General features: G+C 46.2%; 1 protein-coding gene across 1 annotated transcript in view; it reads left to right on the top strand.

Moving 5' to 3' along the window:
* akap6 (A kinase (PRKA) anchor protein 6) overlaps window positions 1-23,458 on the top strand; it is a gene marked incomplete at its 5' end in the record, with an annotated part of 238,431 nt that overhangs the window by 180,855 nt on the left and 34,118 nt on the right. The window contains 2 exons of the mRNA XM_079261663.1: window positions 13,729-13,812; window positions 14,017-14,160. Coding sequence (XP_079117789.1) covers window positions 13,729-13,812; window positions 14,017-14,160 — 228 coding nt within the window. The remainder of the gene's footprint in view (window positions 1-13,728; window positions 13,813-14,016; window positions 14,161-23,458) is intronic.

A 23,458-nucleotide genomic window follows, 5' to 3' on the forward strand; every position in this document is an offset into this window, starting at 1 on the left:
GACAGTTGCTTCACATAACAGATGAGAACCTCCCGTTCCACCACATCATGATGAGAATATCCCGTTCCACCACATCATGATGAGAATATCCCGTTCCACCACATCATGATGAGAATCTCCCGTTCCACCTCATCACCATGAGAATCTCTCGTTCCACCTCATCACCATGAGAATCTCCCGTTCCACCACATCACCATGAGAATCTCCCGATCCACCTCATCATGGTGAGAATCTCCCGTTCCACCACATCATGATGAGAATCTCCCGTTCCACCTCATCACCATGAGAATCTCCCGTTCCACCACATCATGATGAGAATATCCAGTTCCACCTCATCATGATGAGAATCTCCTGTTCCACCTCATCACCATGAGAATCTCCTGTTCCACCTCATCACCATGAGAATCTCCTGTTCCACCTCATCACCATGAGAATCTCCCGTTCCACCTCATCATGATGAGAATCTCCCGTTCCACCTCATCACCATGAGAATCTCTCGTTCCACCTCATCACCATGAGAATCTCCCGTTCCACCACATCACCATGAGAATCTCCCGATCCACCTCATCATGGTGAGAATCTCCCGTTCCACCACATCATGATGAGAATCTCCCGTTCCACCTCATCACCATGAGAATCTCCCGTTCCACCACATCATGATGAGAATATCCAGTTCCACCTCATCATGATGAGAATCTCCTGTTCCACCTCATCACCATGAGAATCTCCTGTTCCACCTCATCACCATGAGAATCTCCTGTTCCACCTCATCACCATGAGAATCTCCCGTTCCACCACATCATGATGAGAATCTCCCGTTCCACCTCATCACCATGAGAATCTCCCGTTCCACCACATCATGATGAGAATATCCAGTTCCACCTCATCATGATGAGAATCTCCTGTTCCACCTCATCACCATGAGAATCTCCTGTTCCACCTCATCACCATGAGAATCTCCTGTTCCACCTCATCACCATGAGAATCTCCCGTTCCACCTCATCATGATGAGAATCTCCCGTTCCACCTCATCACCATGAGAATCTCTCGTTCCACCTCATCACCATGAGAATCTCCCGTTCCACCACATCACCATGAGAATCTCCCGATCCACCTCATCATGGTGAGAATCTCCCGTTCCACCACATCATGATGAGAATCTCCCGTTCCACCTCATCACCATGAGAATCTCCCGTTCCACCACATCATGATGAGAATATCCAGTTCCACCTCATCATGATGAGAATCTCCTGTTCCACCTCATCACCATGAGAATCTCCTGTTCCACCTCATCACCATGAGAATCTCCTGTTCCACCTCATCACCATGAGAATCTCCCGTTCCACCACATCATGATGAGAATCTCCCGTTCCACCTCATCACCATGAGAATCTCCCGTTCCACCACATCATGATGAGAATCTCCCGTTCCACCTCATCACCATGAGAATCTCTCGTTCCACCTCATCACCATGAGAATCTCCCGTTCCACCACATCACCATGAGAATCTCCCGATCCACCTCATCATGGTGAGAATCTCCCGTTCCACCACATCATGATGAGAATCTCCCGTTCCACCTCATCACCATGAGAATCTCCCGTTCCACCACATCATGATGAGAATATCCAGTTCCACCTCATCATGATGAGAATCTCCTGTTCCACCTCATCACCATGAGAATCTCCTGTTCCACCTCATCACCATGAGAATCTCCTGTTCCACCTCATCACCATGAGAATCTCCCGTTCCACCACATCATGATGAGAATCTCCCGTTCCACCTCATCACCATGAGAATCTCCCGTTCCACCACATCATGATGAGAATATCCAGTTCCACCACATCATGATGAGAATCTCCTGTTCCACCTCATCACCATGAGAATCTCCAGTTCCACCTCATCACCATGAGAATCTCCGTTCCACCACATCATGATGAGAATCTCAAATTCCACCACCAAACAATCAAACATTTGGACGCCATTTATCGTGGAACTTGCTGCTATGAAGATATTGATAAGTAATTATTAATAAACTGACTGCTTTTGTTTGTCTGCTGCAGTTTCTGCTCAGCTTGGTTTTTCTACATGAATCTCTTTTTCCTTCATCTTACTATCTCTTCAGTCTTTTTCTGCTTTTTACCTTTTGTCTTAACGGTATATCATTCCTTCTCCACCGGCTCGCTCCCCTCCTTTCTCCACCTGCTGTTGGCAGTAGATAAACCCTTCTCCCCCACTGTTCCTCAATCAGGTTCACCTTTTTCCCTCAGAACCTCCAATCATGATCTTTGCCCTTGGGCACCGCAGTCCTCCTCATTATTTGCAACACATACCTTTCTCCATCAGCTGTGTTCTCTTTCAGCCCCCCCCCCCCCCCCCCCCCTACAGATTGCATCACCAGTCTAGTTTTTTCTTTACCTTGTACAACTTGTGACCCCAGACCACCTCACATTGCTCAGACACATGCTCTCTCTTATCCCAAAACAAGACCCAGTTTTGGATACACCTCCATTAAAAACTACTTTAGTTATTTTCATATTTGTGTTTATGGTCACTATGAAATATTGACGAGTGGACCAATGGTTAGCGTGAGGTTGGAAAAGTAATTCCAGTTTTGTTCTCCGTGTTTTTCCCTACTCTTGTGCAGTTTGGTTGGAAAAATCAGCTGTTTTCTGGACGTTTTCCAGGATGGATTTTTGTCTCTGATTGCATCCTGATGTGAACTTTCCCAGATAGGACGCTGGACCTGAAAGCTGCCTCAGATGAAGCACACCGTAGAGTTGACTGCAAATAATGTGGAGTGGGCAGCTGCCCAGAGGTCCAGGCTTGAGGGCTCTGAGGAAGAGCGTGTGGTGGATTTTAGCCCGGGGCAGACCGGTTGGCGTATCCGAGTCTGACAGTTAGTGGCAGTCACTGGTGGGTTTGATGTAGGAACTTGAAAACTGGCAGTAAACGCCGACTCTGCTGCCAGGTGAAAAAAACTCATTCTGCTGATTTCTCATATTACCTTGTTTGCACAGAATTAGTTATATTAGAATTTTGACAACACTGCAGCCACAACAAAGAAGAAGAAAATCTCCTGAAAGTGGACAAACAGGCTGGATTTATGCTGTTTTCTTGTGCTCTGACTGCATGACGTTGGGATTAGGAGCCCTGTGCAGGACTGCTCTTTATGTCTCAGTTTCTCATCATGCAGTGGGATGAATGTTCAGATCCTACCCCTCCTTGCATTGGGTCTGCATCAGAAACCTTTGACACGATGCTGATATCTGAATGATGTGATCACAGACTATCTTCAGTGATATTATTTCCATAAACAGTGTAATGGAGTACACATCCCCCCCCCCCCCCCCCCCCCCCCCAGCTAATAGAAGGTGACAGCGAAGCTCTGATATCGATACCTGCTGCATGATGAGGATTAAAGATCCTCCGACTCCCTGCCAAGAACACAGGCTGCTGCTTGTGTGAGAGCATCTTTTGATTATGCCCGTCTGTGTGTGTGTGTGTGTGTGTGTGTGTGTGTGTGTGTGTTTATGTCTTACTTTCATGTGTGCGTGTTCGGCTGGTGTTTTTGAAGAGGTGTTTTCTTGTTAAGAGTTGCTCATTAGGGGTTGAAGGGAAGCCAACAGGTGAGGTGCTGCCACGGCAACAGCATAAACAAACAGATCAGACTTTCATCTTCATCTGCACGGGAGGAGAAGAAAACACCCGGCTCTTTCATCAGCTAAAGGGAGAAGAGAAAGAAAGAGAATAAAATAATATAACATTTTTGTTTTCTGGACACAGAAACAGGAAAGCTCAGACAAAAAGGAGAAGCAGCCAAAAGAGAAGAAAGCTGAAGGTCACAGGGAATTTCTGAAAGGTGGGAGGATGGGACAAAGAATACAGCAAAGGTAAAGAAGAACACGTTAATTCCACCAAATAAAATTCATTATCCCATAGATTGAATTCCACGTAGCAGAAATAAACGGACATCGGATGTCAGTAAGCTGCTATCAAGGAAAAAAACTGAATCTTTTTAGTTTTGGATGTTTGCATTTCAGACTTAATTTTAGAGCCTGCTAAGATCTTAAATATGCAGCAGTTTGTCACATGTCACATGTTTTTATTGCTTCATAAAAACACAACATGCAACTTGCTAACATCCGCAGGAATGGGCAAAGGTCATGTCAGGTCCTGTCGGCTGAGGGAAAAAGTGTGTGCCAGTCGGTTTATCTCATTTCATGCATTTCAGAAGAAAGTCAAGCTGAATCTGAGCAATGACTTCACACATTCAGCTGCCTAGACTGAAGGATTCAGATCCTAAACAGGTGCGATGAGGATAGAAGCAGCAACAGAGTCAGAAAGGAGAGAGGAAAGGTGGGAAAAAGCTGAGGAGGAGGGGCAGGACATGCATGGAGAGCAAGATCAGGTCATGATAAAAATTATTTTAAAAAAAGCAGAAAGTTGAAAAGAAGAATATAGAGAGGAATACAAAGAGACAGAAGAGAAATCGGAAATCTTGATAAAGGTGTTTTCAGCAGCTGCAGCATGTTTGGTCTTCTGCATCCGAAAGAACAATAAATGCTTTCACGAAAGACGTCATACATTCTTCATTTGTTTAACTCTGCTCAATATTTTAAAGCTTTTGTCACTGAAATATTTACGCTTTTATGGATATATATAGATCGATAAATACATAACATCATACCAGCAACCCAAATTTGAGAGGGTACCGCTCTATGAGATGCCAGTCATACACTCTTCAGATGGCACCTTCCACTTGAACCCTTAGGCAAGACCCTTAATGCTACAGCCTAACTACCTCATGATGAGTGTAGCTGAACATGGTATGAGAGATGGACCGGCTAAGACATCACCTGGTCAAGTAAGGTCTGATCACAGACCGAGGGACAGGGGTACTGTGGTACAAATGAGCTACAAGAGCACAATCTAGATGGCACTGGACATGAGATGTGAAAAGGCATTGTTTTAATGCTACTGTGCAAGTAACAGTAGTAAGCAGGGCTACATGAAGAGGTTGCTGGATGAATGGATATTTCTATACCCACAGTCTACATCAAGACAACTAGTAGCTCAGTGTTCCAACATTTGAAAATGGCAGCTGCTATCCAGTTGGAGATTGAGGAGATACAAAACATTAATGCTATGGCAAGGGGATCCAGGATTTCCGGTAAACAGAGGGTGTTAACATTAACTCTATTGTTAGTCAACTGTCAGAATCAAGAAGGGCACAACCAGGAAGAGGATACCAAAAGGCCAGATGTACATAACCGAGGTGCATAGAAACTGCCAAACAAAGACTTCAAGCATTAGCTGCACAACGGAGGAGATACACAAGAGACATACAGGCCAAGCAAATAAACCAGCTGTTCTCAACTAACCCAGCTAAAGTGTACTTCCAGTGGCAGGGTAATACCACACAAGCTGACCCACCAAGGCTGAAGACGGAACAACACTGGAAAGACATGTGGGAGAAGGAGGCATCACATAACAGTAAAGCAGAGCGGTTAAAGGACCTCAGAGCAGACCACAGATCCCTCCCTGAACAAGACCCAGTTACCATCATGGTGGCAGCTATCAGCACAGACTCTCAGGTATGAAGAACTGGTCATCGCCTGGCCCTGATATGATCCATGCCTACTGGCTAATGAGGCTGACTTCACTCCATGAACGCCTGGCACCACAAATAAACCAACTCCGGAGGGATGGCACTAACCCTGAAAGGCTGACCAAGGAACGAACAGTCCTGATACTGAAAGACCCCCACAAGGGATCAGTCCCATCCAACTACCAGCTAAAAATCTGCCTCTCCATGACATGGAAGCTCCTGTCAGGCATCATAGTGGCTAAGGTAAGTGGGCACATGGATCAATACATGTCAGAGGCACAGAAAGGCATTGGCAGAGGAACCAGAGGAGCCAAACACCATCTGTGGCAGACCATCCTGGAGGCCAACTTCAAGAGAGGGAAGGTAATCCATACGGAGGGCATTGCACTCCCAGAGGGCAGGATAACAGATGTGGAGGAAAGCTACAAGTACCTGGGCATACCAAATGGCAACCATGAAGAAGCCACAAGGAAAGCTGCCACAGCTACATAGCTGCAACGAGTGAAGCAAGTACTGAGAAGTCAGCTCAATGGAAGGAACAAGATCCAGACAATTAACAGCTAGACCCTGCCAGTGATCCTATACCCTGCTGGGATAATAAGATGGCCAAAGAAGGAAGCTCAGACCACGGATGTCAAAACATGGAAGCTGCTCACCATGCATGGAGGGTTCCACCCCAAGTCCAGTGTCCAGCGACTATACACTAAGAGCAAAGAAGGGGGCAGGGAACTGGTGAGCATCATCCAAGATGAAACATCCAATCTTCACAAATACATCAGGAAGAGGGCACCGAGGGATGAAGCACTTAGTGAATGTCTCAGACAATGGAGTCTGGAGGAACACGAGATGGAAGAACCATCATGGGAGAAAAAGCCCCTGCATGGGATGTACCACCAGCAGATCACTGAAGTGGCCGATATAAACAAGTCCTATCAATGGCTGGAGAGGGCTGGACTGGAAGACAGCATGAGGCACTAATCATGGCAGCACAGGAGCAGGTCCAGATCTACCAGACCAGCAGGATCCCAGATCTACCAGACCAGCAGGATCCCAGATCTACCAGACCAGGCAGGATCCCAGATCTACCATACCAGGCAGGATCCCAGATCTATCAGACCAGGCAGGATCCCAGATCTACCATACCAGGCAGGATCCCAGATCTACAAGACCAGGCAGGATCCCAGGGGCAGACTATGCAAAGGAGCCCCTGAAACAATCCAGCTCTTCACAGCAGGGTGGAAGATACTGGCAGGCAAAGAATACATGGAGCACCATAACCAAGTAGCTGACATAGTGTACAGGAACATCTGTACAGAATATGGACCAGAGACACCTCAGTCCCAGTGGGAAACTCCCCCCAAGGTGGTGGAGAATGAGAAGGCTAAGATCCTCTGGGACTTCCAGATCCAGACAGATAAAATGGTGGTGGCCAACCAAGCGGACATAGTGATCATGGATAAGCAGCAGAGGAAAGCCGTAGTGATTGATGTATCCATCCCCAATGATGGAAACATCTGGAAAAAGGAGAAACTGGAGAAGTACCAAGGCCTCAAGGAAGACCCGGAGAAGGCCTGGAGGGCGGAAGCAGCTGTAATACCCATTTATTGTGATTTAATCAGTGTTCACAACCCCCCCACCCCTCCCAAACACACACACACACACACACCACCACCACCACAAGTCCCTGTGGAGAACAATGGATATCATGGAGCTACACATTTCCCAAGCGAATGCTGAAGACTGTGGAAGATTTTCCTCTGATTCTTCATGGTTCTAATCAATTCCCTTCTATTAGTCATCTGAACTGTGAGTTGAGAATTTATCCTTGCAGGATGGTGCTTCCTGCAGGAAGATGTATGATCGTTCATTCTGAACACTGACGAGGTGCCCTTGAGCAGAGCTTTGCAGCAGAAAGTGCTGTGGTGACTTCAGCTGGACAGAAACAGGACATGAAACTGGGCTGAAGTTTGCGTAGCTTCAGGCTGCATGAGCAGCAGCAGGAGGAGAATGTGTGGCAACAAACTGTCGACAGGAATTCATTAGGCCCATTGTGCCATAACGACTGCTTGTGGTTTTAATTGACTTAATCAACAAATAGAATTAATCTGAGATTTCTAATTAATGGTAATTGATTGAAATTTCCACTGGGTCACCAAACAGGCTTCTAAATCCCCCCCCACCCCCCCTCTCTTCCCGTTTGCTTTTCTCTTTCTATTTTTCTCACCTCACACTTTGTCCTGGCCTTCTCCGCATCCTTAGTTTTCTTTCTGTTCATTGTTGTCTTGCAATTCTTCTCTAAGTTAATGTTATTCTGTTTTTCTTCTTCTTGCCCTTTCCTTCTCTCTTAAAAGGTTTATGTTTCAGGCTCACCATCTCGGTAAAGATTGCACCACTCAAGCAGCTGCAGCTAATCCATCCTGTTGTTGTAAGAGACAATGTGATGAAATTCTGGAAACGTTTCCCATGGAAACGCCGCATCATGGTCGTATTGTGGTCATGTATCAGCAACAAGGTGTTTAGATGACGGCTGAATTACCGTGTCAGTGGGTCAACGCTATTTATAAGCACCTTTTAAACAAAAATCTTATCAGTATGATGTTTACTAATCAGTAAACATGTTTACTGATTAGTAAACATGTTTACTGATGTTTACTGATTAGTAAACATGTTTACTGATGTTTACTAATCACTAAACATGTTTACTGATGTTTACTGATTAGTAAACATGTTTACTGATGTTTACTAATCAGTAAACATGTTTACTGATGTTGTTTACTGATGTTTACTGATTAGTAAACTTGTTTACTGATGTTTACTAATCACTAAACATGTTTACTGATGTTTACTGATTAGTAAACTTGTTTACTGATGTTTACTAATCACTAAACATGTTTACTGATGTTAACTGATTAGTAAACATGTTTACTGATTAGTAAACATCAGTAAACATGTTTACTGATGTTGTTTACTGATGTTTACTGATTAGTAAACATGTTTACTGATGTTAACTGATTAGTAAACATGTTTACTGATTAGTAAACATGTTTACTGATGTTTACTGATTAGTAAACATGTTTACTGATGTTTACTGATTAGAATAGAAAAGCCCAGTCGGATGAATATTTTAGTAACGTGTCGTTTAAAAAAGAACTCAAATATCACCTGTTTCTGCCATCTTCATTTCAAAGCACTTACAGCCTCTATTCTCTTTCTCTCCCTCCCTCCATCTCTCCCTCCATCCCTTTCTCCCTCCATCTCTACCTCCATCTCTCCCTCCATCCCTTCCTCCATCTCTCCCTCCCTCCCTCCCTCCATCCCTCCATCCACGGCAGGTTTCGGTAATTAGATTGTGAAGATGAGGAGGTGGAGGAGAGTTAAGAGGATTTTGACTGGGATTTAAGAATGCGGATGGAGAAGCTGAAGGAGGGGAGTGAGAGATCAGGTTTGACAGAGGCGAGATGCAGGAGGAAGGAAAGAGAGGGGGATGAGAGAGGGAGGAGAGGAGATCCTTTACAATGCTGAGTGATGGACAGAAGCTGGAAGCAACAGAGAAGACAAAGGAGGAGATGGGTGTCTCCTGCAGGGGACCAGACTGAAGCTCCGCCAGCAGATCTAAAAGCTTTGTGTTTGAGGAAGAAAGATAAAAATGGTGCTGGTCTTTATTGGGACATTCAGACACAAGGAAACACTTTTCTGGATATTTATTCATCTAGTCCTAAAAAAAAACATTTAGGCATTTTTTGTGTTTTTCTTTTGTCATAAACACGTTATGTCTAGAAGACCAGTTCCAGCTGCAGACCCTCATCAGGTCTAAGATGGAACCAGTTCCCGGGACCATCCCTCCTGCCGTCTTATTCTTCATGCTGAGCAGAAACCCTGACATGTTTCAGCATGTCGTGCATCTAGTCCTCGTGTATTCTGCACGCCGTCGCAGCGTCCTCCAGACCCTGACAAACAGAACCACTCCTCGCCGTTAACGGACATCTTATCGCCTTCGGCTTGTCATTCTGAGCATGAAGGCGTGTGAAGGCCCCAGGAGGGGCTGACATGAGTCTGGTGCCCCAACAGTGGAGGCTCTGCTGAACTTTGTTGACTGGATGTCTCCATGGTGCCTTTCTGCATCTCTGTCAGACTCTCCTGCAGATGAAACGCAGCGGGAACTACAGAGCCACGCCTTGCTGGATGAACATGATCATAGATCCAGACTCCGTGCACGCAGATCTGCCATCGATGAGCAGACGGTGCTGGTTTTTTATTTTCAACAAACAAAAATCCCAGTTATGACTCAGACTGCAGCTAAACATCATGGACTCACAAATCATAAGAACTAATTCAGCAAATATGTAGTTGATTGATGAATATGTAGTTCATCCAACAGAAAGAGTCGTTCATGAAGGGAAACGAAACTTCAAGCCCATGCTATGAATGACTCATTAAATGAGTGGAAAAAGCTTTGTTTATCCCCTGGTGGAAGTTATTATAAGCAATAATAATTTACGTTGCCATTTTTTACATGAAGTTGATAAAGTTTTACACTCAGCTGCGAAATGAAACAGGTTGGTGTGAGAGTGAAACTTGTTGATGAACGGCCTCTAAAGGAGAAATCTGCGTCAGCTCAGTTTTCTCCTCCCTTCTTCACATTTAACATTTTCTTTGTTCGTGTTTCTGTGGAACTGGCTTTAATCTTCTTCCTGTATGTTTACCCTCCTCTCTGCTTTTCCTTTGTCCTCTTCGTCCAGCTTTCACTGCCTTCCTGCACATCTTCCATCTCCTTCTCTGCAGCTCCTCCGTGGCTTCCCATGTAGTTTGGGAGAAAAGCTTTTGAGCAAATATTTGTCTGGCTGTGTCTGTAGAGCAGTCTGAGTGAATAGTGGACCAGCAGGTCTGGACCAGTTCAGAGAGGAGGAGAGGAAGACAGAGCGGGGCATCGATGCATAAAAGCTAGCAGAGCAGAAGCATCACAAACGTGGGATTTGTTCTCCTCTTTACATAAAACCGAGCTTGGAAAGAACAGTAAAGCAGTTTTCCTACCAAAGTTTCGATGATCAGACATTTTAGTTATTAAACATTTTACGTTGAGCAAAATAAATAAATCAACGAATAAATAGCAAGACAAAGCACAACAATAAGGGTTCAAACATAAAAACAAGTCTAAACCGGTGGAGTAAAAGAGGGCTTAAAACCAAAATCATGTAAAAACAAAGATTCTCCACAGACGACTCCCACCGTGCTCCGCCTCGGCCTGGAGGCTGGGGGGGGGGGGGGGGGGGGTGAGTCGCAGGACTGGAGGCTGGGGGGGGCGAGTCAGAGAACTGGAGGCTGGGGGGGGTGGAGGCTGGGGGGGGCAAGTCGCAGGACTGGAGGCTGGGGGGGGCGAGTCACAGGACTGGAGGCTGGGGTGGCGAGTCGGAGGACTGGAGGCTGGGGGGGGCGAGTCAGAGAACTGGAGGCTGGGGGGGGGGTGGAGGCTGGGGGGGCAAGTCGCAGGACTGGAGGCTGGGGGGGGCGAGTCACAGGACTGGAGGCTGGGGTGGAGAGTCGGAGGACTGGAGGCTGGGGTGGCGAGTCGGAGGACTGGAGGCTGGGGGGGGCGAGTCACAGGACTGGAGGCTGGGGGGGGCGAGTCACAGGACTGGAGGCTGGGGTGGAGAGTCGGAGGACTGGAGGCTGGGGGCGGCGAGTCACAGGACTGGAGGCTGGGGTGGCGAGTCGGAGGACTGGAGGCTGGGGGGGGCGAGTCACAGGACTGGAGGGTGGGGGGGGGGCGAGTCGGAGGACTGAAGGGAGCGTGTCCCGCTGTGGAGAAGAAGGCAGACCTGATGGTAGGAGGGCAGTGAAATTGGTGGAACATCCTGCATCCTGGAGTTCTGCATGTCTCAGAGTCTGGAGGAGACAGAACCTGCTGTCCAGCATCTGAGCCAGTTTTACTGGAACCAACCGGTTCCATGAATCCATCATGGAAGAACTGGAAGACAGGAGAACTGGTCTACATCAGACCAGCAGCATGGTGGGACAGGAGAACTGGTCTACATCGGACCAGCAGCATGGTGGGACAGGAGAACTGGTCTACATCGGACCAGCAGCATGGTGGGACAGGAGAACTGGTCTGCTGCAGATGTTTTAACCAGTAGAAACATCTGGAGCTTCATGGAGCAGAAATCCAGCAACGAGGTCCAGTAGAGCATCTGGAATCCTGCATCAGACCAGAATAGAACAACATATGACGTGATGAAATTCTGGAAATTTTCCACGTTGTCCCAGCTAGAACCAGCTTGTTTTCAGTTAAACTAATCACAAAGAATATTTTCTTGCACATATTTTGATCGTTCTTCAAGGTCTTGGGATCATGTAGCATGCAACACAGTCACTGGGGAAACTGGAAAATGTCCAACTATAACCTCCGTACTGTGTTGGAGACCAGTATCTGTCTGGCATCCCAAACATCCAACATGTTTTGTGGATGCCACACAGGAAAGGTGAACCTCTCCAGGCCGGCAGCTCGTACCTGTAACCATCCTGTTGGACAGCTTTTGTCTCTAAGTCCATCCATCCATCTGCTGCAGATGTTTGACACACAGCGAGTCTCCCTCAGCTGCTCTGTTGTTGTTTAGGGCCTCTTCCTTCAGTGTTACACACACTCCTCCTGCTTGGAATAAATTTATTTGTAACCCCACAAACACACACTCAAACACACACCAGGCTTGTCCTCTTGATCCTGTCAGCAGTACTCTGCATCCCCATCTCCTGTTTAGACAACCAGCCAAGCCACAAATATGCTAAACTGAAGCGAGCGAGGAGGAGGAGATGAAAGACAGACGTATGGTGGAGTGTGTGTGAGTGTGTGTGGTGGAGTGTGTGTGTGTGGTGGAGTGTGTGTGTGTGGTGGAGCGTGTGCATGTAGCAGAGAGACACAGAAGAGAGTCCCATTTCATTATAATAGTGTTTAATATTTATTGGGAAATGTAAGGAAAATGTAAAGGAAGTGCTTTTCAGCGAGCGTTCAGGATTAGCATAAATAGTTTGAGGCTCGGACGTGTTTGTTGCTGCTGCAGAGGAGTAAGGCTGTCCCCTCTATTCTCCTTGCCGCTCACACACACACACACACACACACACACACACACTCAAATATATGCATATGTTTGCACACACAGCTTTAAACACGCTTGTGCACACGCAAGCATGAGCAAAGATTCAAACCTGCAAACACACACACACACACACACACACACACTGACCTTTGAGTGTGAAAACTCATCAGCATACAGTAATTTATTATAGGCACCTCCAATTCTTGTTTCTTTCTTCTGCTTTTTTTGCCTTTATTAGACGCGGCGACGTGGACGAACGTTTTTGCTGCTGTCATTTATTTTATGGTTGTTACTGCTGATCCAGGATCTGCCAGCTGAGTGTGGTTTCATGCTAATAAACTGCAGTCAATGAGCTGCAGGTGATGAAGTTTCTAACAACAAACGCAGCTTAATGCTGTATTTAAAACAAAGAGTCGTGATGTCAACATTCCCACATTTCTTTCTTTTCTCAATCTTAGATAATGCGTTAGCTCCAACGTTGCCGCAGCGGCGTCTGCGTTAGCTCCGACGTTGCCGCAGCGGCGTCTGCGTTAGCTCCGACGTTGCCGCAGCGGCGTCTGCGTTAGCTCCGACGTTGCCGCAGCGGCGTCTGGGTTAGCTCCTTCAGCGGTAGCGATCCTGTATCGGTTCCAATGGTTCCGCTTAACAAAAATATCCTAGCAGCCAATCACAAGGCAGCATGTAAGCGCGGCGAGGACGAGCCGCTGGCGGTTAAAGTGAGCATCAGGACGGGGAAGGAGATTTATGGTTGTTGGTCTGAGACAGTTGTCTGGACCCGGATGTCGGGGTCAGAGGTCATAGGAGGATGAACATCATCGGTTGCTACCTGGACGTCTTTTTGTCCCACTGTGGACCCGGTAGCAGCAGCATGGCAGGTGTAACCGGCGTAGGCGACCTGAGAGCTGCTGCTGATCCATCCCTTTCTGAGCCCAGTGCAGCATCTTCTGATGGAAACTTCCAGCAGATGTAAAATCTCCTGTCTTACTGCCGTACGACACGTTAGTGACGCTCTGCTGTGTGTTGTCCTGCAGACGCTGTCCGCGGAGATCCGAGCCCGACGCCGAGGAGTGTCGTCTGTTCTGAGACTCTGCCAGAAGCTGCTGCAGCAAAGCCAGGTGAGGAAAGACAACAGGTGCATCCGACTGAAACTGCTTTATGTGACGTTCACTCTGTGATCAGGAATTATGAAGATTTGGTCTGATTTTATTTCAGTTGTTTTATCGTGACTTCACTTCTTAGCTTGAACTCCTGACAGGCAGGATTTTGTTGCGAAGTGAGAAAAGTTTAACCGAATGTCTCGGATCCCACCTCTGGCACAGTCGAGCCCCATTGCTGAAGTGGTCCCAGATGCGGAGCAGCACCGTGAGGCCCTGCAGCTGCTGTCAATCAACCTGGAGCGGCGGTGGGAGGCCATCGTGATGCAGGCGCTGCAGTGGCAGAACAGGCTGAAGCGAGAGCAGCAGGTGAGGGCGCCCTGACATTTCCTCGTTCCATCCGTCATGCGACGCTGCAGGCAGTCAGCTGAGGCTGGCCGGCGCTCACGGAGCACGTCACGCTTTCATCTGGTGCTGAAAGGTGCCATGGAGACAGATGCTTTATGGCAGAAGCTGCTGCAGCCTCGGCGCCGCCAATCGCTGTAGGAGATGAGAACAAGCTGCGTCATGTGACGCTGCGCCTTGTTGCCTGATTCCCAGTTTAAACTGGGAAAGAATCACTGTGGTTTCAGGTGTCTGTAAAACACAACCTGAAGAACATCCAGCTTTGTGTTCCTCTCCTGACCTGGAAACTGGCAGCAGGAAGTTCCGGGAGGCGGACAAGCCGTTTGCAGAGAAAACGAAGAGAAGCTGCGGAACGGCCGACATGGCAGCAGAAGGCCCGTCCAGCTGCTGCACATCTGGATCATCCAGCTGCTGCACATCTGGATCACTCAGCTGCTGCACATCTGGATCACTCAGCTGCTGCACATCTGGATCACTCAGCTGCTGCACATCTGGATCACCCAGGTGCTGCACATCTGGATCATCCAGGTGCTGCACATCTGGATCATCCAGGTGCTGCACATCTGGATCACTCAGCTGCTGCACATCTGGATCATCCAGCTGCTGCACATCTGGATCATCCAGCTGCTGCACATCTGGATCAGCTCTGACACGATGCTGCACTTTGCAGCGTCCAGACTGATGCAGGATCAGAAGCAGCTGAAGGAAACCCAGCCACAAACTGGGAACAGGTCGGTGACGTGACTGGTTTAACTGGGAACAGGTCGGTAATGTGACTGGTTTAACTGGGAGCATGTCGGTGACGTGACTAGTTTAACTGGGAAGAGATCGGTAACGTGACTGGTTTAACTGGGAAGACGTCGGTAACGTGACTGGGTTAACTGGGAGCAGGTCGGTAACGTGACTGGTTTAACTGGGAAGAGGTCAGTAATGTGACTGGTTTAACTGGGAGCATGTCAGTGACGTGACTGGTTTAACTGGGAAGAGGTCAGTAACATGACTGGTTTAACTGGGAAGAGGTTAGTAATGTGACTGGTTTAACTGGGAAGAGGTCGGTAACGTAACCATTCCTGTGTTCCTGAAACGTTAAATACTCTCCATCTTCAGAAGCTCATCAGAGGATTCTGCTTCATTTTTGGGATTTTTTTTACCATTTACACGTCCAGCTCTTCAGTGTCTCTCACGTCCCTGTTTTGTTTGTATTCAGGAACTTTTTGTAGATTTGAACAGAAACCTTTTCTTTTCTTGTGTACGTCTTCCAGCAAGTGCAGCTGGGACCGTAAGGGATTAGCAGGTGTTTGGAGGAGCTGAATCGGCTCCTTTCCAGATGTGAGGCGAAGCAGCCTCCCATGTTGTTCCTCCCTCTACATTCACTCGCCACCCATACGACACACGTTGTAGAGAAGACAAATCATGGAGGCCAGCGTCGCTGACCTTGCTGCCTGGCTGGATTTCCTTTTCCAATTCCACTTGTGTTGGAGATGGAAGAGGAATAAAGAGAAAAGCGGGGTGGGGGGGGGGGGGGGCAGGAGACCATGTGGGTGGTTTAGGTTATAAATGAACACTTCTGCTCAGTGATAAAAACAATTGCAGGTTTGAATCGGTGTGTGTGTGTGTGTGTGTGTGTGTGTGTGTTTCATCCTATGCAAACAGGAGTATTTCATCCAATCAGAAACATCTGTCCCTTATTTTCCTTTAACTGCTGCTCGGACGGCATCTGCAGACTCTCCCACCCGACACGCCGCTGCTTCCTGGAAGGCTCTGCACACAAAGCCCAGAACCTGGACAGACCCATTGGAGCCAGAACTAGTACAAACAGCCAGTACAAAACCCACAGGACCAGACTGGGATCGGGTCCTGACAGAGACGCGATCTGGTTTAGAACCTGTAGGAACCAGCAGGCTGACTGGAGAACTCAGAGCTTTGCAGATGGTTCCAGTAGTGTCAGTATACTGGTAATGGAATCAAACTGGGAATGACCAGAAAACCCAGTCGATCAAACTGGGAATGACCAGAAAACCCAGTCGATCAAACTGGCAATGTGCAGAAAACCCAGTTAATCAAACAGGGAATGTATAGAGAAGAGTGTGGGGAGCTCTGACTCCAGCTTTTCGTGGTTTTCCTGAAATTCCTGACATGGATGGATTGTAATGATGCAGGATGCATGGAGACTGGGAAAGGTGCAGGTCCAGATGTTCCAGATATGCAGGTTTAAAACATGAAAGGAGATCACCTGGATTCAGTCTGAACCCCTGAAACTCTGAGAGCTTGTAAAGTTTCTGTTTCCGGCTCTTCCGGTTGGGCGTTAGCTTGTGCTTTAGCCGCCTGGCCTGAGCGCGTGCTGTACTCTGCATGTACATCAGGCTGACCTGCATGTCGGGAGCTGCAGCTCTGTCAGCTCCTTGCTCTCCGTCTTATTTTACCATGTGGCCACATGGTGTTTTTCCTGTGTGCAACAAACCAGCAAACATGGCGAAGTGCCGTCTGATTCGGTCCATTGTTGCTGCGAACAACAGAAGCAGAGTGTGAACACAGGTGCATTTGTGTGGAACAGCAGAAGAAGATGGTATCAGGACTTATTGATCGTGACGTTATTCAATTATAATTTACTGGAAAGAAAATCTCAGACGAGTGGGAACCCCAGGAGGAGATGCAGAGTGATGAGCAGCTACAACACAATCTCTGTCTGCTGTTTCACCTTTCCTGGTAAACTACTCATTTAATCTTTAAAATTAATCATTTTGCCGTAAAACAGTAAAATAAAGTCTAGAATGAGCCCGAACAAAGGACTGCTGATGATTACAATATTTAAACCTTATATTTAGATAAACTGCTGCTAAAACATGGAGAAAAGATCCGCATTCATCTTTTGTTTTATGTGAGTTTGTCTAAGTTAGGGAATATTGTGTCAAATCCAGCAGTAACTCTCATATCATTATAAAATCCTTGTAAAAGAACACAAAGTGTGCAGCATGTTTTAGAAAAGAGTTATGTGCAACATATGGAGGGTTTTTACCGTTCCATTCAAAGCAGCCTATGGGCTTCCCGCTCTGCATGGAGAGATGATTTATCTGTGTGGTTCCGTTCATTTTGAGTCAGAGTGGTGGCGCCGGGCTCCCTCAGCGCCTTGACAACGGCGGCAGCAGAGACTCCTGCAGTTGCAGCAGTGCCACAAGGAGCACAAGCACATAAATAATCATCCAGACGCTGCGAGATAGCTCTGCTCTTCTTGGGCCTTCCAGCAGATGCTATGCTAACAAATGGGAGCAGTCAAACCAGAGCTAATGGGAAAAAGTTTCTTGTCTTGTCAAACACCCCCCAACACACACACATACACACACACACACACTCAACAAAACACTGCACTGATCCCCCACATGTACACAAACACCTTCAGGATGGATAGATAGATGATGGATGGAGAGATGGATGGATGGATGGATGGATGGATGGATGGATGGAGGGATGGATGATGGATGGATGGATGGATGGATAGATGGATGATGGATGATGGATGGATGATGGATGGATGGAGGGGTTAGAGTTAGGACTGATTGATTGATTCAGAACAAGTAAAAATCAGATATAATAAAATAATTTTAAATTAAAACTAAAATTCAACCGAAATAAAATCTCACTGAGCTTGAAAGAATAAGAATGTGTTTTGAATTTTAAAGGTACACTATTCACTAAAAGTTAGGGATATTCAGCTTTTGGGTGAAATTTCACAAGCCTAAAATACATTCAAACCTGTACAGGTGAACTTAATGTGATCTTCTCTAAGCTTTTAAATGCACATGTCCAACTGTTAAATGTTTCAATAAATTTTGCACAAGTTGCTGTTCTCTAACAAGGAGCTTAACAGCAAAAATCACGGCAGGTGTGTGATCCTTGAATTGACCAATAAATGTCCTGGTTCAATTAGAGCTGGTGTTTAAACAGTTGTCCTCATCATGCTGTTCACATTTTGACATCATGAGACCAAGACGGCGCCTAACGATGGAACAACAGTCCCTTGCCATTGCAATGCTTCAAACAGGACGTTCTCAGACAGAAGTGGCCTCTGAGCTTGGAGTGTCACAGAGTGTCATCAGCAGGTTGCAACAGAGATATGGAGAGACTGGAAGAGTCACAGAAAGGCCTAGAAGTGGACGTCCTTTGGCCACATCCCGTGCTGATGACCGCTACATTGTGAACACTGCCCTGAGAAACCAGATGATGAATGCCACTCAACTCCAGGCACGTTTAAGAGAGGTGAGAGGCACCCAAGTGTCACGTCAGACCATTCGAAACCGTTTCCATCAGCGTGGTCTGCGTGCTAGACGACCTGCACGGGTACCTGACCACACCACCAGGCACAGGCATCATCGTCTTGCATGGGCCAGGGAGCATTTACGCTGGACGAGGAACCAGTGGGCCTCAGTGCTGTTCTCTGATGAAAGTCGATTCACACTGAGCAGAAATGATGGCCGGCAACGATGTTGGAGACGTCAGGGAGAGCGCTATGCATCAGCCACTGTTGTCACCAGGCGAGCTTTTGGTGGTGGCGGTGTTACAGTGTGGGCAGGGGTGTCCACTTGGTACAGAACTGCCCTACACTTTGTGAATGGTACAGTGACAAGCCCATACTACCTGAATAACATCATTAATCCAGTGATTGTGCCCCTACATGAACAGCACAGGCCTAATTTCATCTTCATGGACGACAATGCTCCTGCTCATCGAGGCCGCATCATCAGGGAACGGCTGTTGGAGACTGGTGTACCTCAAATGGAATGGCCTGCACTCTCTCCAGACCTGAATCCCATTGAAAACCTGTGGGATCAGCTGAGCCGTCGTGTAGAGGCTCGAAACCCTGCACCCCAGAACCTCAATGACCTGAGGGCTGCCCTTCAAGAAGAGTGGGATGCCATGCCTCAGCAGGCAATGAGTTGCCTTGTGAACAGCATGAGACGTCGTTGTCAAGCTGTAATTGATGCTCAAGGGCACATGACGAGATATTGAGACGTTCAAATTTTTTGTTGTGGTGTAACTACCATTGTTGTTACCTTTTGTGTTGAATGAATTTTTTGAGATGAGGAAATCAATAGTGCATCCTTCTACTTAAATGTCTTACTTTTATGATATTATATCACTGTAGCATGAACATATTGCATTTTTCATAAATTTCACCTGAAAGCCAAATATCCCTAACTTTTTGTGAGTAGTGTATGTAGCGTGTTCTCATTAACGTTAACCTGTGATCCAATGTCGGAGTGACAGTGGGTGTTTTAATTATTAATTTGCTGTGTCCTTAGACATGCGGACGATCTCGGGGCACCACCCAGCCCTAAATTTGTTATACAGTCAGGCAGGGAATACCGTAATATGACAATGATATTTGTCTAAAAACAGATAACCATCATTCTCAGAATACGCTTACTGTAAGTTCTCGTCAGAGGAAACAAATCACTTCAAGGTCGATCACGCTACCACAACTTTACCAAACACTTTATTAAAAACCACACCGGTTAAAATCATCAGGCACAGATGAAATTAATAATGTAAACCAGAAATAGCGTCAGCAAGCATCAAATACTGAATTAGCTAAGATGAGAGAGAGAGAGAGAGAGAGAGAGAGAGAGTATGGAAGCTCGAACCGAGCCAATAACAAAAATGTAAAATAAAATTAATAAAGGTAAACTTATGTAAGCAGCTTACATAACTTACACAACTAGGAAGGTTGGAAAGATGGCAAGTCTAATGAAGTTAACTAAATATGTCAGGGTAGACTATCAGGCGGATACCGGGGGAATGGATTTAAAAAGGGCAGCTTCTGCTAAGACACCAGCTGGATCGGAGACAGTGGAATAATGGGTCGGTCTTACTTCAGCGCCTTGGTGGTCGAGAACCCGAACCTTGGGTCCAGTGGGCAAGGATTCAGTGGTCGTCCTGATACTTGTCCAAAGGGGACCTCCGCAGAAGTCAGGAGCTCGCCTGGAACCACCTGGTTCGGCGTCTGAAGCTGGACCCAACTCCGGTTAGAATCCCGGGTGCCGGCAAAGTCCTGGGATCAGCTGGAGCAGTAACGTTTGGGTCGTCCGTGCGTTACTGGTCACAGTCTTTGTGGGCCGTGAGAGCAGCTTCGATGGTGTGTCAGAAGCAAAAATTGTTCAGTCAGAATTGGATGAGTTTTCAGGTGTTAAGCAGTCGAGCGAGCTTAATAAAAACGAACATGACGCCAGACGGACAAAAACACGACTAAAGCAAATATCAAATGAAAACAAAGAGAAGAACAAAACAAGACGAAAAAATAAGAGAAAAACAAAAGAAAACAAGAGAGAAAAAGAAGACAAGAACGGAAAAAACGAGAAAAAAAACGAAGAAGAAAATAGTTCCAGGAAGACCCGCAGTTAAATTTGCCGGCGCTCTGGGGCGGACTTTAGATTATCCAATCAGAGCGCAGGGGTCAGGACATGGGGTCTGAAGGTTTGGTCAAAATACTAAGTTCTTGGGGAATTAAACTTAACATTTTTCCAACATCAAAACATGTCTATAAAATCCATTTATAGATGAGAAGAAGTATGAATGATCCTTATAAACATGAACCTTAAAACAGTTTTGCTGCTGTCAAAAGGGGGAAAGGTTTGTTAACAGGTACCAGACATTTCAAATACATTTCCACACAACAAGTTCTTACTTTGAGTCAGAGTCATTAATAACAACAGCATATAATGTTAATCACAGTGTATTTAATCAGCCTGAAATGCATATCTCAACCTGTTTGATGGTGTCTGCTAGATGGCGCCATTGCTCCATCCAAGGAATCACAGAAATTAACTATCTTGCTAACTTCTGTGGATTTCACATCTGAAAAACGGTTAAATTCTTGGATTAATTTATCCAGGTGTGCTGAGGGTGCATCCAGGATTTTATACAGTTTTAGAGTTCAGAGCTTGAAGGTTCTGCTCTGGAATCTGGTCTCTGTGTGCTGTGGATACAAAGGGACCTCCTGGGGTGACGGACAACAGGCTCTTACCAGGGTCCAACTTCAAAAGGGTGCCACAGTCTGTCTGTGTAGACTTTTCCTACCAGGAACAAGACCAGCAGGGTTCCTGGTTTAACGTGAAGGTCTGTCTACAGGATTAAGATGGATTTGATTTTTAGGGCTTTCATTGAGCTCTGATTTGGAGACGTGTAGATGGACTTCCTTTTGAAGTAGAAAGTCATGAGTTCTTATCTGATTCGGGGGTTAATTCGGCCTTGGGAGGTTGCTACAGGTAAAATCAGTAAATGAATTTATAAATTAAATTTTTACATATATTTGATATATAATTAATTGCTGATGTAGACAGTCAGGGGTGTAGAGGACAACCCATCAGCGCCTCTGCACGCTGAAGGTGTTGCTGTGGCTACCACACATCAACCTTCTCCTCTCCTTTTAGTCATAAACTCTGGCAAAATGAGAAAACTGGGATCAATTAGAGATATAAATTATGCATAAAGTTTATGTGAGTCATCAAATCCTCAATTTGTCTGCATTGAGCTGATTGATGGCTCCTCCTCTCAGAGCTGAAGGTGTTTCTGAAACATCTGCAGTGCAAAACCCAGTTCAGTCATTACCCACGTCTCCCTTATCAGCACGAGGAATAAACACAAATCTAATAGAAATTCATTACACAGAGCTGAATTTCTCCCTCTCTCTCTCACACACACACGCACAGCTAACTAGTTTATTAGATTAATAGGCTATGAATGGCTAATACAAATTACCACCCTCTCTTATTAACGAGACGCGGCACAATTTGTATAATTATGTGTGTGGCAGGAAAGATTTCCTAAGTCTCAGCACATTTTTAGACAACCAAGCTTCTGAAGACTTTTGATTACATATTTACTTCTGGGTTTACAGCTTTTTGCTCTTTCTTTAATAATTCATCACTTTGTTCCAGAGACTGGAATAATTTGTGTTGATTTGTGTTTTTAATGATCACAGTCGTCTGTCTGTGTTACGCTTTCACTTCTTTTTTTTTAAACAAAGATCCGAACCCCGTCAGACATAGACTGGAGTCTCATAGAAGAGACCCTCAGATATGCCGTGGATCCTCTTCAGATGATCATTCAGTCCCCATATTTTAAAAAAAAGACTATAAAAAAAGGCCTTCATCAGTGTTCAAATCAACTACATTTTCTTTAAATAATTTTCCTTCCTTACAGTGTGTTCAGACCAAACGCGTTTTGGGCGTCGAAAACACTCAAAACGCTCAACGCTGATCACTAAACTGCCACTTTTATGTCCAACGCCCAAAACGCTCCCAACTTTCCTGCCGCTTGTCTGGAACGAGCGGCAAAAAGAGAGGAGGAAAGGCGGAGTTTTCCTTCCGGTCAGTCTGAATGATGGCGGTGCAGTAGAGAGATGGCATGGTTTTATTTAATAAATAAAGCTGGAGAACGTCGTCGTAGGGCAGTAAATAGTCAGTGTTAATGCAACAAGAGCCGCACTCAGCAGAGAGCCCCCCCCCCAAACAAAGTGTTGCTAGGCAACGTATCCTGCTATGTTGCCAAATCAGTAACATTCAGCTTTTTAGCAAGGAATGGTTATCCTAAATATTACATGGAGTAACGGCATCTCAGCCCCGTGATTCACCACAGGAATCCTCCAGGAGCTGCGAGTTGATCACTCTGATTGGTTGACGGCCCGCGTCAGGCGGCAAAAGTTCAGCTTTGTCCATTTCTGGCATTTGATGCACGTTTCGCGTGGAACGCTGACGCCCAAAACGCTCAAAACGCGATGCGAGAAAGCTTGACGCCCCCTTGCCGCGCCTCCCCATAGACGTTACATGGAAACCTGCCGCTCTTGACGTTCAAAACGCGTTTGGTCTGAACACAACGTAAATCAGTTCACTTCTAAAAATCACATTCAAAAAACTTATTTATTTTTTCAGGCAGAAATTTGTAGTAACGGCAACAAAAGCCAATAATGTGTGTAAGTTTCAATAATATATGCAAAGCCTACTCATATGGTGATCAGGCAGGTTGTTCAGGCGAAATTAAAAGAACATTCGTACTTAAAACTGATATCTGAGGATGCAGTTCTAGGGTCCGATTGATCTCCCATGGTGCCCAGCGTTACCACATGGCGGCATAAAGACCCATTTAAGCACTTCTGCTGGCGGTTTTGTGTGCAGAGTTTTTGTCAGATGTGTTCCTGATGGAGGGTAGGACCACTGGAAACCACAGGGGCAGTGTTGAGCAGCAGAGCTGAGGTACAACCCTCAAAAGG

The sequence above is a fragment of the Telmatherina bonti genome (assembly GCF_933228915.1).
Source record: "Telmatherina bonti genome assembly, chromosome: 22".
Taxonomy (NCBI): domain Eukaryota; kingdom Metazoa; phylum Chordata; class Actinopteri; order Atheriniformes; family Telmatherinidae; genus Telmatherina; species Telmatherina bonti.